Source organism: Cnephaeus nilssonii (genome assembly GCF_951640355.1).
Source record: "Cnephaeus nilssonii genome assembly, chromosome: 12".
Lineage (NCBI taxonomy): Eukaryota > Metazoa > Chordata > Mammalia > Chiroptera > Vespertilionidae > Cnephaeus > Cnephaeus nilssonii.
This window is the reverse complement of record NC_137083.1, coordinates 7,738,376-7,756,210: the sequence shown is the minus strand read 5'-3', so window position 1 is coordinate 7,756,210 and position 17,835 is coordinate 7,738,376. Positions and strand designations below refer to the sequence as shown.

At 40.4% G+C, this 17,835-nt stretch overlaps 1 protein-coding gene across 3 annotated transcripts in view; it reads right to left on the bottom strand.

Annotated features, from left to right (window-relative positions):
• The window catches only part of PDE1C (phosphodiesterase 1C), a gene marked incomplete at both ends in the record, with an annotated part of 288,273 nt that overhangs the window by 27,496 nt on the left and 242,942 nt on the right, over positions 1-17,835 (bottom strand). For all 3 annotated transcript variants that reach the window (XM_079786145.1, XM_079786146.1, XM_079786147.1), the window contains one exon: positions 16,793-16,870. In XM_079786145.1, the coding sequence (XP_079642271.1) occupies positions 16,793-16,870 (78 nt within the window). The remainder of the gene's footprint in view (positions 1-16,792; positions 16,871-17,835) is intronic.

Here is a 17,835-nt window from a genome sequence, read left to right as displayed (position 1 = left end):
AGGCATGCGCAAGAGTTCTTCAGGCCTTTCTGTGGGGAAGGGCTCAGCGAAGCAAAGGCGTTGCAGATGACAAAACATAGTCTCCCTATGTCCGTCTGAAGAAATGCCAACATTTTGCCTTAGTAGTGAGAGGATTTTTAAATGTTTGTTTTTGTGCTTTTGTAAATGTAGAAATTAAATGCGCAATGGGCCACACCCTCGGGTTTAGCAGAGAGCCCTCTCTTCCTATTACGAATCCCACTCGTTCACGCGGATCCATGCGATTCCCCTTGGGAGGGACTCACATATTCCTTTGTGAACCATAACCATGTCTTCAGAATCCGTTTCATCCAAATCACACCACTTAGGCCTATAAAATTGCTTTCCCAGCACTCCATTGGGTCTCGTCTGACTTGATTTCAGGGGGCTGTGTCTTGATTCTCTTTCCAGGCTACCTCTTATTCTTGATTTGTGCTGTGAATCATCTCCTATTGGGTACCTCTAAAGGCTCACTAAAATGAACAGAATTCTCTGCTACATCTCCCTGCTACAAAGGCCCCCAGCACTTCCTGGAATAGACAGAAGAGCAATTACGTCAAAGCACAGATCTCCAAAAGAAGAGGACCCGCCGGTGGTCACAATGTCAATAACTACTTAGCGACGATGCTACCCCGTGAAAACACTGTGTTTCCACCTGAACAGCACGGTCGTCAGCAGAAACATTCAGGTTCTTATGAACGAATGCACAGATAAATTAAGCATCAAATAAAGATTGCTATAGGAAACATCTTTTTTATAAAACAAAAAGAATCTCATAGTATATAGATGGCAAGAAAAGCCTAAGAACAATTTTTTAAGTCTGAAGGGAACCTGGTGAAAAAAAAGAAATGTTCCTGGCTCCGGAAAGGGGCAACCAGGGGCTGGGAGGGAAGCCGGCCCGGCTGTCTCCACCATCGGCAGCCCGTGCAAAAATCACGACACGAAGTAACGGCACAGGCAGTAACAAAATGGCAACTGCTGTGTGCGTGGCCTTTTCAGGCCTTTCTCAGCATCTCCATGGTGTCCACTGTCATCAGGCCAGACGGGTGCCTTGAAAGCCAGGGCATTAGCAAAGGATTCTGAGGAAGTCCCTTCATGTTTTGGTTCTGTTTGTGCAAAATCTCAAGTTGTTTTGTTTTCTGGGGGCTGGGGGACAGGGACCATCCCCCAGAGTTCTAAGGCCCCCCAGCCAGCTCCCAGCCAGTCATCTGGGAGGAGATGGCATGAGACCAGGCCAAGTGTGGGGGGCTTGTTTTTGAAAGTTGCACGCCATCCCCAGCTTTGTGGAAGGAGGAGGAGAAGGAGAATGAAGAAGCTCAGCTAAAATGATGCAAGACATTGGCAGCCTCTCTTATTGTCTGGGAGGTGTTTTTTACTCTTCTGAATCTGAAAAAAAGAAAAAGAAAAAGAAGAGTGTCAATGCTGCCTTTCCCCCCCTTCTCCACCCACCAGGTCTGAGGAGAAGAAAATCTGAGGGGCAAAAAAAAGGGGGGGCACCAATTAAACATTTCAAGGCTAGTCATGGCTGTCTCCTTTGTAACATAATCGCTCTATTCATAAAGGGAAAATCTCAGTGAGAATTGTAAACACAGATCACGTTTGAAACCTTACTAATCGCTTGAAACTAGATCACCAAACATTTGACTCATGCAATATGGATATTAAGACACCTTATTTTGCCATCAAGATGACAGTGATGGCCAACTCTAGTCCATCTGCTTCAGAGGTCAAAAATCAGATTCATCTAATCTCGACAATTTCAATGCCAAAAGCAATGTCCCTGTATCACAGGGGTGGAGAATGTCTGGCCCTGGGGCTATATAAGGCCTACAAAATCATTTGGTCTGGCCCTGCCAAGATGTTAGGAGTGAGTTAATTAAATGTTTGACCAAATAGAGCAGGCTAATTTTTAAGTTGATAATTTTGTATGGCCCACAAATGATGTTAAAAATATCCAAATGGCCCTTGGGGGGGGGGGGCGGAGGTGAGATTCTCCACCCCTGCTCTATCAGAATTTTTGCCTCACCCTCAAAAGTTTCCCAAAATATTTAAAGCAAGATGTTAAATTCATTGTGAAGAAGGGTAAATCCCCTGAATTCTCTACTACTGGACCCAGAGTGAGGTGGGAGAGGAAGAAGACACAGATGAAAGAGGACCAAGTGAATGGAAATAGACAATACTGGATTTTTCTCACTGGCCTATTCTATAACATGTAACCTCAATGGACTTAGGACAGAATTTTATAAAAGCAAGCAAGCAAACAAGAACCACTATGTTCTGCTTCCCATACATGCTGCATGCTCTGAAAATCCTCACGTCTCACAGTTAGAGAGGGTTTCCTCCAGAGCAGGGCTCCAAAGGGATGGGGCACTTTAAGAAGAATAACACCATCATCTACAGAGATGTTAGGAGTCCTTAGAGGACGAGGAAAGTTCCCCGCTCAACGTTACAGTGTAAGATACTCTCCTAAATAAGACTTAGTCTAAGTCAGGCAGCAATCTCGTTGAGGGACAGGAGAGCCCTTCCTGATCTATTAATTACGGTGGAGTCTCAATTTTCCTGGGGCCATTGATCCAGGCCTCTTTCTCCATTCTGGTCTTGTGTGTGTTTACCCTCCATTAGCACTTTCACCCATCTGGGGGAAATAACAGAAAAAAGAAAAACGTCCAACCAATCACTGCACTCTGACCCTAGCATTACCAGTGAGGGAAATTGCCCGTCTCATCGTTGGAACTTGTCAGAGAGGGAAAAAGGAAACACAAGCTGAAATCAAGGGTTAGAAAATTTCCATTGTGTCTGATTTTCTTTGCGCAGCTTGGTCCACGTAGGATCTGCCAGATAGGACTCCTCGGTTCTCTGGCCCTGTCAGCAGTTTGAGGTCATATGTAATAAGACTCCTTTTAGATGGTCATCATAGTACTAACCACCTTAAGAGATGTCCCAAGGCCCTCGAATGTAAAACCCAATTTTGTTATGATGATATAAGGCTAGTTTAATTTTTAAACAAATGACCAATTGGTTGGAAGGAAACCAGGGGCAGATACCTGGAGGTGGCTGACCTGGACCACTGTTACACCAGGGCACCTCAAGTATCCAATAAGGAAAGTGTGTCTCCTCCTTCGTGCAGCCTGGGTTAGTAGAGACCCACTGTCTAGACTGCTGGGTCCCAGAGATGGAAAGAGGGCCATCTGGGGTGTTAATGGGACCTAAAGGCTTCTGGGAAAAGATGACCCTCCCTTTCTAGTCATTGCTTATGAGAGAGGTGGTGGAGTGGCTGCTATGGATGTCTACCCTCCCTCTTCCACCTCCAATCAAGGGATGGAGGAAAAGAGTTGGTCAAGAAGTAGAGGGAAGGGGTAAGTAAAGGATGCTTGTATATTTGAGCTGTGTTTGTGTTCATTGTCAGGAAGTACAACCAACAGTGAAAGAACAAGAGGCAGATATTTCGTAGCTGAGACTGTGGCCTGCGTGACCATCCCTAGTCTTCCCAAAGAAAGACTACATGCACTCTCTAAAGTAACTTTTGTTTATGAATCTCTTAAGGCACTTACTCCAAAGGAGACTAGTGTCATAGCTATCTGCAGGGAGAAGTCCCACCCCAGACTCCTTGACTAGGTGGGAAATATCTTATTTATCTTTATAACTCTTCTTACATGCAGTGCAATGCCTGACACATAGCATATGCTCGACAAATATTTTTTAATTGAAAGGAAGTAAATTAAATACGCATGAGGCAGATGGGACAGATATAGGCATAATGATGAGTAGGGAGTTACTCTCCATTCTTTTTCTAATGTTGACTTTTATTACATTAAAAAGAAAATCATAAGTACACTGACTTTTATATTATTCAATTGCAAAGCATGATATGTCAAAAAATTTTATTCCCTATAAAGAAATATCCTCACTACCAGTGGCTTTGTGTGGGATAAATCTCCCAGGGAAGGTGCACCTGCTATGCAGGCAGCTGTGACAGTGTTTGTAAATCACGTCTGCCCCTCTCCTCACTCCACAATTCTTCTCCTGAACTTCAAATGTCCTACACTTGCTTGGTTGTATTTTGGTTTTGTGTATTTGTTTTCAATTTAAACTAAAATTGCAGAAGCATTTTAAACTGAAGTTGGGTGAGACGACAAAGTATATGAAAATGGGGATCTTAAGACAATGTATAAGAAGCCACTCTGTGTTTAACTGAGCTACTTGACTACTTTTGTTATCGCCGCTTTGAATTCCATTAATTGTAAATATATGTTCGCTTTTTGGAAGCCACAAAAAGTAGTTCAACTCACCCACCTTTTTAAGAGTGACTGAAGAACCAAAATGGAAAGTATTTTCGCCCAACTTGAAATAATTCAGGAAAGGTCCTAAGCAAGGTCAATCCCCTGTCCCTCCCCCTTGACAAGACTTCTGACATCTCACAAAGGGGCAGCCACCAGGGCTCTGAAGCCTCAAGTGTGTGCTTGTATGAATTCACAGAAATGTATCTACTCTGAAGGCATGAATAGCGAAGAAGGTTTCAGCAACTTGATTTAGATAAATGGGAGATGGAGATTTACAACAACGTGGCCTTGTTGATTTCACCCCTCCCATCCTCCTGCTGCAGGGAAATGGAGATGCTGACCTAAACCATTTGGTTTAAAGATCATTGTCTTAAGAAGAAGCATCAAGTTCAAGTTTTGACTTGACTCTTAAAATGTGTTTACAGGTCATCATGTTTATTCCTAGATCACAAGTTGAGCATCTATGAGGTGGCCTCATAAGAGTTTGGTACTAGACTTAAAAATTCTGTAACACTTTTCATTTTTCTTGGGTTTGGTTTTTTTAAAATGCCTAACTATCACCCAAACTCAAAGAAGTAAGCTGATTTGGCTGAGTCCCAGAAACTCTACCACAGCTGCCTCTCTATAAAGTCAACTTTCTACAAAAACAACGAAGTGATATGGTAAGCAACAGAAAGAATGGTAAAAGCTAAATAAAACAATTTAAAAAAAAAGAATAAAATTGGGGAAGAATAGCCTGGCCACTGTGGCTCAGTGGTTGAGCATCAACCTATGAACCGGAAGGTCAGGGTTCAATTCCCAATCAGGGCACATGCCCGAGTTGTGGGCTCCATCCCCAGTAGGGGGAGTGCAGGAGGCAGCGATCAATGAGTCTCATCATTGATGTTTCTCTCTCTCTTCCTCTTCCTTCCTCTCTGAAATCAATAAAAAGATATTTAAAAACAAAACAAAACTGGGGAAGAATAAATGTGGTAAGACCAAAGTCATTTTTAAATGTCTAATAGAATTTCCATGGGGCTTATACGTGGGTCCTGGTTTTGTTTTTAATAATGAGGAAATACTACACAAAACAAATAAACATTACTTTAGAAATAGTTGTTAGGATTTAGCCAGGCATAAATTTCAGTATTCTATGTCATAAGTGTAAAACAGCTATTTTAAATGGCTATAACCAAATACCCAAAGTAAGAATGCATGCTTACTCCTTGCCCTAAGCAATAGAGGATATGATTATAGTAAGATTATTCTAAATAAATTGTATTGCCTATAGTATCAATGCTATAGCCCTACTAGGATGGATGGATGGATGGATGGATGGATGGATGGATGGATGGATGGATAGATGGAATAGATAGATGATAGATAGAGATAGATAGATAGATAGATAGATAGATAGATAGATAGATAGATAGATTTGTGAGAATATAATTTCCTGAAACCTGCCTATGCTATCACCTCCTAAAATGTACCCATTTGGTCCAAACATACAGAATAAGAACCGAACAAAGGATGGTAATTCTTAAATCCAATCCTGTGTTCTTTCTTCATCTTTCCTTTGACCCACGCATGCATGCTATCACTGAGAAAAATGATGATGTCAAACTTTTATTCTCTAATTTTTCTGCCTTCTCTCTTCCTTTACACAGCATGGTCTTTCTTTTCACACTTAAAATATGTGAATACCCAGCAATTCCACTTCTGGGTATTTATCTTAAGAAACTCAAAACACTAAATTGAAAAGACATATATCCATATGTTCATTGCATCATTATTTACAATAGCCAAGATATGGAAGCAACCTATCCATCAGTAGATGAATGGATTAAGAATAAGTAGTGTATATAAATAATGGAATATAAGGCAGCCATAAAAAGGAATGAAATCTTGCTATCTGCAACAACATGGATGAACCTAGATGGTATTTTGTTAAGTGAAATAAGTCAGACAGAGAAAGACAAATGCCAGATGATTTCACTTATATGTACGTGGAATCTAAAACAAAATAAACACAGAGAACAGAAACAGACTCAGAGATACAGAGAACATTTTGACCGTTTCCAGATGGGAGGGGTTTGAGGGGTGGGTGAAAAAGGTGAAGGGATTAAGAAGTACAAGTTGGTAGTCATGGAAGAGTCATGGGGATGTAAAGTACAGCAGAGGGAACATAGTCAATAAAACTGTGATAACTACGTATGGTGTCAGATGAACACTAGATTTATCGGGGTGATCATATCATCCTATCTAATAAAGAGTGAATATGCTAATTGACCGTCACACCCTCACAAAGATGGTGGCACCTACAGCCAATAAGAAGGGAATATGCTAATTGACTCCACGCCCTCAAAGATGGCAGGGCCCACAGCCATAAGATGGTGGTGCCCAGCCCCCTCAGTCCCTCTGGAGTGGCAGGCACGTGGCACGGCTGGGCCTGCCCCCAGGCAGGTCCAGCTGCGCCGTGTGCCTGCCTCCGGAGTCCCCAAGTCCCCTCAGCCCCTCAGACACCCAGGGCCGGCCCGAGGCACAGGCAAGCCTCGGATGGCGGCTTCCCAGCCGACGCCTGAGGCACAGGCAAGCCTTGGATGGTGGCTGCCCAGCCGCCCAGGGCCGGCCCGAGGCGCAGGCAAGCCTCAGATGGCGACTGCACAGCCAACACCTGAGGTGCAGGCAAGCCTCGGATGGCGGCTGCCCTGCCACCCAGAGCCACCCGAGGCTCAGGTAACCAGGGCCAGCAGAGGCTTGCACTACTGGCAGTGGCAGCAGCAGAGGTGTGATGGAGGCGTCACCTTCCCCTGATCACCAGGTCACCTCCCAACCCTGAGGGCTCCCAGTCTGTGAAAGGGAGCAGGCCGGGCTGAGGGACACCCACCCCTCCAGTGCATGAATTTTCATGCACCGGGCCTCTACTAAGTTATATAAATGTCTAATCACTGGGTTGTACACATGAAACTAATATAATATTGTACATCAAATATAATTGAAAAATAAAAATATTTATTCTTAAAAATCTGTGAATAACTGTCCCTGCTCTTCAGTGCCCCCACTGCCCAAGGTATTTTACTGCTACCACTCTCTGCATTGAACACCTGGTGCTTTAACTCCTGAGGAAACCATTACAGCACTCAACTTTCCAGTTGCCCAAGGCCTGGCCCACTCTTAAGAGGTATGGAAAGTCAGGCATCAGCAGCTCCCACCCCTCCTCTGGCTCAGGTGAGGGCAGAGCAGTCTGCACAGAGAGCTCTGTTTCTGATCAGTCTCTGAACCCCCCATGTGGGGAGCCAACAAGAAGCCAGAGACCAGAAACTCTAAGAAAGTCCTTCTGAGGAAGTTAAGTGAGGCTCTGGGATTCTAGACCTGAGACATTCTGACTGCTCTCTTCATGGTTTCTTCAATTTTATTAGTTCAGGAAAAGCAATAAAAGATTCAAAATGAATGAAATTAAAAAAAAAAAAAACACCTTTTTCTCATGTTTCTCACTGTGGCTCCAGGGTATAGAATAAAAATAGTGCATATTGTAGAGGGCTAATACTTATAAAACACAGCTGTCATCACTTGGAGACCAGGCTGCCCTGGGGTGGAGAATGCTAAGGATAAATACAGCGGGGAAGCTTCGTTACCCGCTTGATATTGCATTTTTAACAGCTCTACTGGCATGTGGGTGTCTAGATGAGAAATGGCATTAACAATGGAGACGTCGATGGCTCCTGGCTCTGCCACATATTTATCTCAAGGGCAGCTGTTATTTTAAAGAGTTTTTCATAATGTTCATAGAATATCTTTTGGTAAATGTATTGCTACTTGTGTTTCTCCAATCCCTTGCATAGAGTCTGACAAAAAATATGATTTTTCTAGGGAGAAAACAGATAAATACTTATTACATGAATACTAAGAAGTCATTTTTTAATCCTGAACATCAATATTAAGAAAAAAATCACATTTCCCCAGTAGTTCCAAATTGTAATTCTCTCTGTCAAACTGGTTCCTTTAAAAATACAATTGCACATTAAGAGTGTAACAAAATGTCTAGAAGATAGAGTGAACCACTGAAAGCTATATACCAGTAATTGCAATGGAAATTGTTTTAAAAGATTAATTTTGTCATTAAGAAAGAGCACATAATATACTTTTATTTGACATTTCTACTGTGTAGTGTTTTTTTTTTAAGAGACTGGATTCTAAAACAGCTCTGTTAAACGAGTTGACTTTATAAGTTTTCTTTAGTATAACACAATTTAATTTTTAAAAACTCATCAACCTTACATCATACAACATATATACAAACACATGTATATTATATATGTGTATTTGTATATATACATGTGTGTATATATGTATACATATGTACATATCTCATACACACACACTTTAAGCTGCTGTTTTGATACAACAAATGCGGTATCAGAAACACAAAAAATGTACGGGAGAATAATAGTAGTTGCATGTCACCTTGTTCCTTTATAATCCACCATGAGGATGTCTATTTTATACCTTCCTTGAAAAGCACTGTACCTAAAACTATATAAAAGAAGCATTGGTTTGAAACAGATGTTTGTAACCAAAAGGTGTTTCTAGCTGTTCTGATCCACTGGGAGTCACCAACGCTAGAACCATGTGTAAGTAACAGGGTTTGTACTTCCAGGCTCTCAAGAGTACAAGTTCATAGAAAAAAGGAATGAGGAGATTTTTTTAATTCACCCCCATCTGACCACTTCCCACCCACATATGATGGATTGGTTAATAGTTTTCCCCCAAATTCATTCCTCGAAAGCTATTATATTGGGTTTCAGCATTGCTGCACTCACAATAACTCCTCTCGTTGGGTCAACCAGCAGCACAGCTTCTGAGGTTATCTAGAAAATGACACTGAAGCATATCAACCAAAAATTTTAAGCAGCAAGACCTTTTAGAATCTAATGAGTGAGGTCTTATCCAGGTGCGTGAGAATAACAGGCATCTGAAAGTAATGCTGCGATTCCCTCGGCCATTTACTGTTTCCCATTTTCCTTTGACGGGCATCGAAGTGAGGGTTTACACCAGCGGTTCTCAACCTGTGGATCGCGATCCCTTTGGGGGTCCAATGACCCTTTCACAGGGGTCGCCTAAGACCATCGGAAAACACAGATATTTACATTACGATTCATAACAGTAGCAAAATTACAGTTATGAAGTAGCAATGAAAATAATTTTATGGTTGGGGGTCACCACAACATGAGGAACTGTATTAAAGGGTCGCGGCATTAGGAAGGTTGAGAACCACTGGTTTAGACACTTGGGCTTTCACGCTACTTGAGAAAATAAAGATGTAAAATGTTTGAAAAACAAATATTTTACAGCTCTTCTTGCTAAGCCACGGTATTGTTAATGCATTGTTAATGCTCCATATGAATTTGTTAAGTAAGTAGGTCACTGGATTTTTCGTGGACAAATGGCTAAGGGAAATACGATATAAATCAGAATATGTGTGCTTATGATGAATTCTCTTAATTGGGACCTGGGGCATTCCAGATGTTTGGCTCCTGTGCACTCCTAGAAAATAACCCAAAAGGATGCTGGATTCTCGTGTGGAGGGCAATTCCTCCGTTAAATAGGCCTATTTTTGTCAATAAAAGAAGGCTATAATAAGGTATCTTCCCAGGACTAAGAAATAATGTTATCCTCCGAGAGGGAAACAAGTAAAACACCCAAAGAATGGAATTAACTATCTGTAGAAACTACCTCAAGGCAGCAGATGTTAATGTTAGTAGCATGATGAATGGAGAGATTACTGTAAATCAATCATTGCTAAAATCAGTTAAGCACTGATGTTTCACAGATTTTTTTAAAAGTAAGTTAGAAATTATTCAATATTATTTTTACAGTAGCTTTGTCTTGGGTGTGAGAGAAAATCACAGGGTGGCCCAGTGTTCACCATCCTTGGCCTATTTTACCCACCAAGTTCATGGTCTGGGCATAAGCCGGGTGTAAAGTTTATGAAAATCAGGTAGGTTGTGGTGGGGGTGAGGGAAGAAAGAAATACTTTGAGATCATCTGCCTTAAAAACAAGTAAGTCTCCTCAAGATTGAAGTCCAGAAATGCAATCAAAGATGACTAAAAAAGTGAACAAGACTGATGACCTACTCCAAAATATCAACAAATCTCATGGCTGAAATTGTGGTCAAAAAGGAGACCAGAAAAAGAGGTACCATGAAGGAACCTGTACTCAGGATATAGGGCATGCAAGATGGCCCCCCTCCATCCTTCTCGGCAGGTCTATCCCAATGGTGGAGACAGATGTATCAGGGTATTCTACCGTGAAGTAACAAATTCATCAACTAATGCCCCTTATAGTCTCAGCTTGACAAGCAACCTTGATAGGATTTGACTTCCCAGGTAGGTTTTCCTTCAGGAGGAAAAAAAACACTGACTGGCCAGTTGACATGAGCATTAGAGTGTACATGGCCACATTGTACATCAGTGAATGGGAAGTCACTGCCAGGCATTGGTCATAAGTGTTCCTTTTTGTGTCAACAAGTCTTCTGCAACATCATCAACTCCTCATTTACTATCAATGTGGAACTCCTCTGTCTGCCAATGTGTAGAGCCCTACTTTCTAAGCAGGCCTCTCTTTATATTATCACATATGTTTTGAGTGCTCCCAGATGAAGGAATTTCATGTTTCCCAGACAAGATAGTTCTTACATGCAGAACAAAATGAAAAACCACAAAGTAGAATTCACTTCAAAATATCCTGTCAAGAATTCTCCAGAGTCCATAACTTTGTCTATACTGTCTTATGTATACCTTATGCAACATAAATTGGGGAACAAGTTTGAACAAAGATGGTCATTAAGACCACTGTCCTCTAAAGATTTTGTGAACACGATAGGTCTGACTAAAATCATATTGACAATTGCTTACAAACAAATAAATCTTCCAACATTTTGGGAAAATGTTAAATAAATAAAGAATGCCCTGTAGCATCCCCATGTCTATATGGGATTGATTCAAATAGGAGTGTGCTGAAGAGGAATGGGTGTGTTCAAGTGTTTCTATGGTTCTGCATGGACGAGTACACAGCCAACATCAGCTACAAGTGATAACGAGAAGCCCTGTGGGAAGACATAGCATTGATTGGAACAATACGGTGATAAAAGCAGACCGCAACTACAAGCCAAGGTTTTGATGGGTTTGAAATAAGGCAGTTCTTTATTCTGGTATATAAGGACAGCCTGATGCCACTGTCCTGAATAGAATGGGGAGGGGGGGGAAATATTTGGACAAAAAATATATATATTTGGACAAAAAAAAAAAAAAAGAATGAGGTAGGTATGATTCCCTAAGATGAGAATACTGGTATACAGGTGTCTATGTAGATACAGAAATTGATGGTGGCCTCAACAAATGCGTGCCCTCTGAATAATGGTAAATGTGCATCTGTTGCTTCTCAAATCTCTGGACATGAGCCTAAGTCAGGACGAGTCTCTGTTGTACAGATAGACATGTGTCTCAGTTCTCCCTGTGCCCTGCTGCTTGGCTGTTTCCCCCTGGGTTTACGGAGCAGGGCCTGCCTCCCGGTCTGTACAGGCCCCATCTATCTCGCACCACCAACTCCACAGCAGAGCAAGTCATGATGCCCTGCCCCTGAGGCAAAGGACAAAAATTTCTCAGGTTTAGTTAAAAATGACATTATTTTTTTACAACCCAAGTGTAAAGGTCCAGACTATATCCTTCCACTGTTTTTTTTTAAATTAATAACTTGCTACATCATTATATAGAACAAAAGACATCTAAAAAAATTCCCAAGTCATTCATTCATTCATTCATTCATTCATTTATTACATTTCAAACTAACTTGGTAGGGATCAGCTGGAAGGAAAACAGGAAAAACACATTCTTTCTTTTTTTTTAGGTGACTCTTGTGAGCCCTGCAGCAAGTCAAGGTCATGAGACGTCAGTCCTGTGAAGGATCAAAGCACAGGCAAAACCCTCTAAGGTACACAACAAACTTAAATCACAATTAGTTGCTCTACACAAACTAACAAGAATATTGGCTCTACTGCCTCTTCCATTTCTCCGGTACTGAGACCTTAAAGAGGAGAACATAAGCAACTTAAGAAATAGAAAGAGTGGCTGCAAGGAATGCCATTTCCTCAATGAGGTGATGAGCTGATCAAGTTGTATCCTGACAGACACAGTGAAGTAGAAAGCTGAGAGATTATTACATGAATATAATATACAAGTGGAAAACCTACTCCCCACATGTAAGCTTTGTTTTGTTTTGCTTTCTCTCCATATGGTTTTTTAATTTGGCTTTTAATTTGCATTTCCCTGATGATTTCAATGATCTTTTAATGTGCTTGCTTGCGAGCTGTTTGTTTAAATCTCTTGCATGTTTTTACTTGAGTTGTTTCCTTTTTATTGGATATTGAGGTTGACTTGCATCCTGAATATAAGAAGAAATCAAATATTCTTTTGGAATTATTCTCCCTCACTCTGTGGGCTGTCTTTTCATTCTCCTCATGATGCTTTTGAAGTTGTAGACATCTGTAATTTTGATAAATTATAATTTATCAATTTGTTCTTTCATGGTGTTTGTACTTTTGTTGTCCTGCATAGGAAATCTTTGCCTAACCCGAGACCACAGAGTTTCTCTGGTGTTCCTAACTAGAAGTTTTATAGTTTCACATTTTAAATTTTTACGATCATTTTCAGTTAATAATCTATTTCATTAATTAATGTTTAAGTATTAATTAATGTTTGTATCTGATGAGAAGTATAGATAGTTCATCATTTTGTGAATGGATATCTAGCTGCTTCATTACCGTTCATTGATGACTTTCTCCATGGAATGTCCTTTGTCAAAAATAACATGTCCATATACATGTGGATCTATTTCTGGACTCTCTGTTGATCCATTTGTCTATCTCGATGCTAATACCCAACTGTCTTGATTACTATAGCTGTATCAGTCTTGAAATCAGGCCAACTTTTTCCTTCTTTTGCAAGTTGCTTTGTCTATTGTGGGTGTTTTGTGTTTCCATATAAATTTTAGAATCAGCTTGTCAATTTCTACCAAAAAAAATGTCTGCTAGGATTTTAATTAGGATTACATGAAATCTATGGATCAATTTAAAGAGAATTTAATCCATCTTTTAAGAGTCACAAACAGTGGCTATCACATATCTCTATTAATGTAGTCAAGTAAAGTTAAGGGCAAGTCCATAGTTAAGGACAACTATAAAAATTATGACAGATCCAAGAAGCTAGGCTGTTTCAAATATGACTAAAACCCACTAAAAATGATTCATTCATGTGGTACCCCACAAGTCTCTCAATGACACTGTAAAAGTTCAGGCCCTGAGAGAATCTTGGCTCAGAAGCCCAGATATTTATTCCTAAGAGTAAGCAAGGTATTTTCAAAACGACATCCATTCTTTTTTTTTTAATTGAATATAGAGGGGTAGCATTGGTTAATAAAACCACACAGGCTTTAAGTGTACAACTCTGTAACATCATCTGCACACTGCAATGTGTACTCACCACCCAAAGTCAAGTCTCCTGCCATCACCATTTATCCCCACTGTGCCCTCTGCTACTTCCCCCCTACCTTCCTTTCCCTCTGGCAATCACCATACTATTGTCTGTGTCTATGAGTTTTATGTTTGTTTGTTTGTTTGTGTTTCTGCTTAATCCCTTAACCTTTTTCACTAGCCCCCAACCCTCCTCCACTCTGACAATCTGTTCTCTGTATCTATGAGTTTGTTTCTATTTTGTTTGATAGTTTACTTTGTTCATTTGATTCCACATATAAGTGAAATCATATAGTACTTGTCTTTCTCTGACTGGCTTATTTCATAATACTCTCCAGGTCTATCCATCCTATCACAAAATATAAGATTCCTTTCTCTTTATGGCCTAGTAATATTCCATTGTGTAGATGTACCACAGCTTTTTTCCCCACTCATCTACTGATGGACACTTGCGATGCTTCCAAATCTTGGCTCTTGTAAATAACACTGCAATGAGCATAGGGTGCATATATTCTTTTCAATCAGTGTTTCCGTTTTCTTCAGATATATCCCCAGAAGTTGAATTGCATGGTCATAAGGCAATTCCACTTTTAATTTTTTAAGGAAACCCTGTTTTCCACAGTGGCTGCACCAGTCTGCATTCCCACCAACAGTGCACAAGGGTTCCCTTTTCTCCACATCCTCACCAACACTTGCTGTCTGTTGATTATTGATGTTAGCCATTCTGACAGGTGTGAGTAGATATCTCATCATTGTTTCAATTTGCTTCTCTCTGATGATAAGTGACACTGTGCATCTTTTCACATTGTATGTCCACTTTGGAGAAGTGTCTATTCAGTCCTCTGTCCATTTTTTCATTGGATTGCTTGTTTTCTTTGTGTTGAGTTGTATAAGTTCTTTATATATTTTGGAAATTAACCCCTTATCAGATGTATCATTCATTCTTTGAAGTCAGTTAGAAAATTAGTGGGGCAGGGCACTAAATAGTACCTCAGGAGCCTGACAGAGATAATATACAACCGCAATGTGTTCATTATGCCAGGATGTAATTTACTCTTTCAGCACATGCTCCTTCCCTCTTTGCCTGCCTCAGCTCACTGGAGTTTGGGAACAACCAACTCTGCTTCACTTTCCATTCAATTTCTTTCTAAATGCATACAATGTTGAAACTTCAAATCCCAGCGGGTTTGATCACACTGGGCACTAATCATGCTTAGATATGCCCTCTCAAAAGTATTTAAAATAATTATACACATTTTGGGGAAGGGTGGGAGGGGGCAATTTGGTTAAGAGGGCACAGGTGAAATAAAAGAACTTAATGAAGATAATAAAATTCAATCCCACCACATGACAACATAATAACAGATATTTGTAGCACAATACAAAAATTAACAAAATTCAAGACTCCACCTTAAAGATTTGGACCTTGGTTTATTTGGGGCCTTATGCTGTAGGAACTGGAATGGGCAAAGTTGCTGGGCCAGGGTTTCTAGGCGATGTGTTTAGAGCTAACACCAGTCTCCTCTACTACACATTTTCGGGTTTGAGTTACCTTGACTTGGCAAATGATATCTGGCAAAAAACTTCTAGTATCTGAATAAACTTTACCCCTGAGTCTAGTAAGAGACTGTTATTTGAATTCTATATTATCTTCATATAATTCACATCTTAGTCCCAATCATTCAAGGACAGTGTATTTACTAGGTAAGTGGTTTTTGTTCGCACAATTTGGTGAAAAACTGCATGTGTCCTTTCCAGATATTCTTTTTTATAAATATGTTTTTATTGATTTCAGAGAGAGAAAGGGAGAGAGAGAGACAGAAACACCAATGATGAGAGAGAATCACCCATTGGCTGTCTCCTGCACTTCCCCCACTGGGGATTGAGCCAGAAACCTGGGCATGTGCCCTGATTGGGAATCAAATCGTGACCTCCTGGTTCATGGGTCAACACTCAACCCCTAAGCCATACCAGCTGGACACTTTCCAGATATTCTGTGATACAACACCTGGACTGAATTATTTGAATAATCATAGGGGAAATTTTTCAGATTTCTTTCCTGCATATGAGTGTGAGAAGTTGTGTTCAAAATTTCCTTATTCCTCAACCTGCCTTTCCAGCACTGGTTCTTCACTGGCGTTACAACCAAAGAATTCAAGGAGGAGCGTAGCATCCACTCCAACGTCTCCAAGGAGGTCGGATTCAAAGAGTCTGGGACTCTAACAAAACCCACTACCTGGAAACTTTCCTTTTTAGTTTCATATCATGTACACAGAGGAGGGAATAGCTAGACATGAGCTCATGCTACCACTGGAACAGAAGGTTTATGTAAAAAGTGAGAGTAGGTCTCTCAACGGATAGCGCGAAGTTTGGAGGGGGATATAATGAAAACTCTCGGGGTTTAGAAAGAGTGGGATGTTGGGTGTGGAAAGCGGAAGGTGTGCTCATGAAGAACATTGCGAGGCTGCTTCTAGCTGGGGCGGGGCTGTCGTCCTGAATTCTGCAGCTATGTCACCCTCTAGTGTGTGGGCCTCCCGGCGTAATGATCACGCGGAACAGATTTCTGTGTTTGTTTTTAACCAAAGTAATAACTAATTAAAGGTAAAAAAAAAATGCAAAAACTGAAAACATGGAACATTTCCCATTTACACAGCACAGTTCATGATCAAAGACTCACATTCCATTCCATTATAATCAGCAAGTCCAGAGTCAACTTTTTATAAAGTTTACAGTGAAAAATGGCAGTGTGAAAAGAAGGTATAGAATGCATCTGTGATGGAGAAAGGATGGTGGAGGAGAAGAGATACAACAATAATTTATAAATTAGTGAAAAATGAATAACAGTCCTCTTTAAATGTGGTGAAGTGCTTTTTCAGGGTCTAAGATAAGGATATAGTAACAACCACCATTTCAATTTTAGGTAAAATTCTAACAAGCTGGCATTAAATGGCACATCTATGGAAAATGTATTGAGAATTATGCCCTTACCATCTGCTTTCTTTGAGTCATTTCCGACACTGGATTGATCCTTCTTGTCAGCCTTATTTTTACCATCTTTCAAGTCACCTGCAAGTAAAAAACATAACAAAAATAGAATATGTAGACACCTAAGGAGGAAGTTAGAAATAACTTTAAACCTGTCAAGGTTTAAAAAAAAGAGAGAAGGTACAGTATAATTTTAGTCACAAGGGGGTACATGTCGGATGTAAACATCCTTTAGACCACAGATTAGGTCCTGGATATTGGTTTATGATCTTAAAATTAAAGTTTCTGCCCAGCCGGTGTTGCTCAGCGAGCATCGACCCAGGAAACAAGAGTTTACTGGTTCGATTCCAGGTCAGGGAATATGCCCGGGTTGGGGGTCAGGCAGGAGGCAACTGATTGATGATGTTTCTCTCTGTGTGTCCCTCTCCCTCTCTCTAAATAAATATATATTTTTTAATTTAAAGTTCCTGTTTAACAGGGTTGTACTTAAGGCAATGGTGTTTATCCTCAAGAAAGGCAGTTCAACTTTATTGTTAGGCTGTGGAGTGAGGAACAGCCTGGGTTAAATGTAAGTGATGTCAATGAACAGCTTTTTAACTTTTACGTGCTTCCGTGTCCTTATCTGTGAAATGGGAATATTAATATCTATTTTACAGGCATAATGCATGGACAGATGCATTTCAAGTACTGAATGTGGTATCTGACACATCATTCAAGGACAATTGTTATTATTCTAAAACGGAGCTATAAATAGCATTCTAATTAAGGAGCTTGTCGAAATGTAATTGGCAAAAGTTAAAAAACACTGGCACACAAATGTAGAATGAAAACGTCAAAACACATTTAAATTTATGAGGGAATGAGGGAGATAGTAAGGATGGTTCCAGAAGTATTTAAGGAACTGGATATTTATAGGTATTTGTAAAATGTGTTAAAATAGATTGCTAGGTTAGAGACGAAACTGACTATGTCCTACAAGGCAATAAAACCATAACCTTTGGGGTCATCTCCTCTACCAGTCAAAAATCTATCTTCACAGGTCCTGG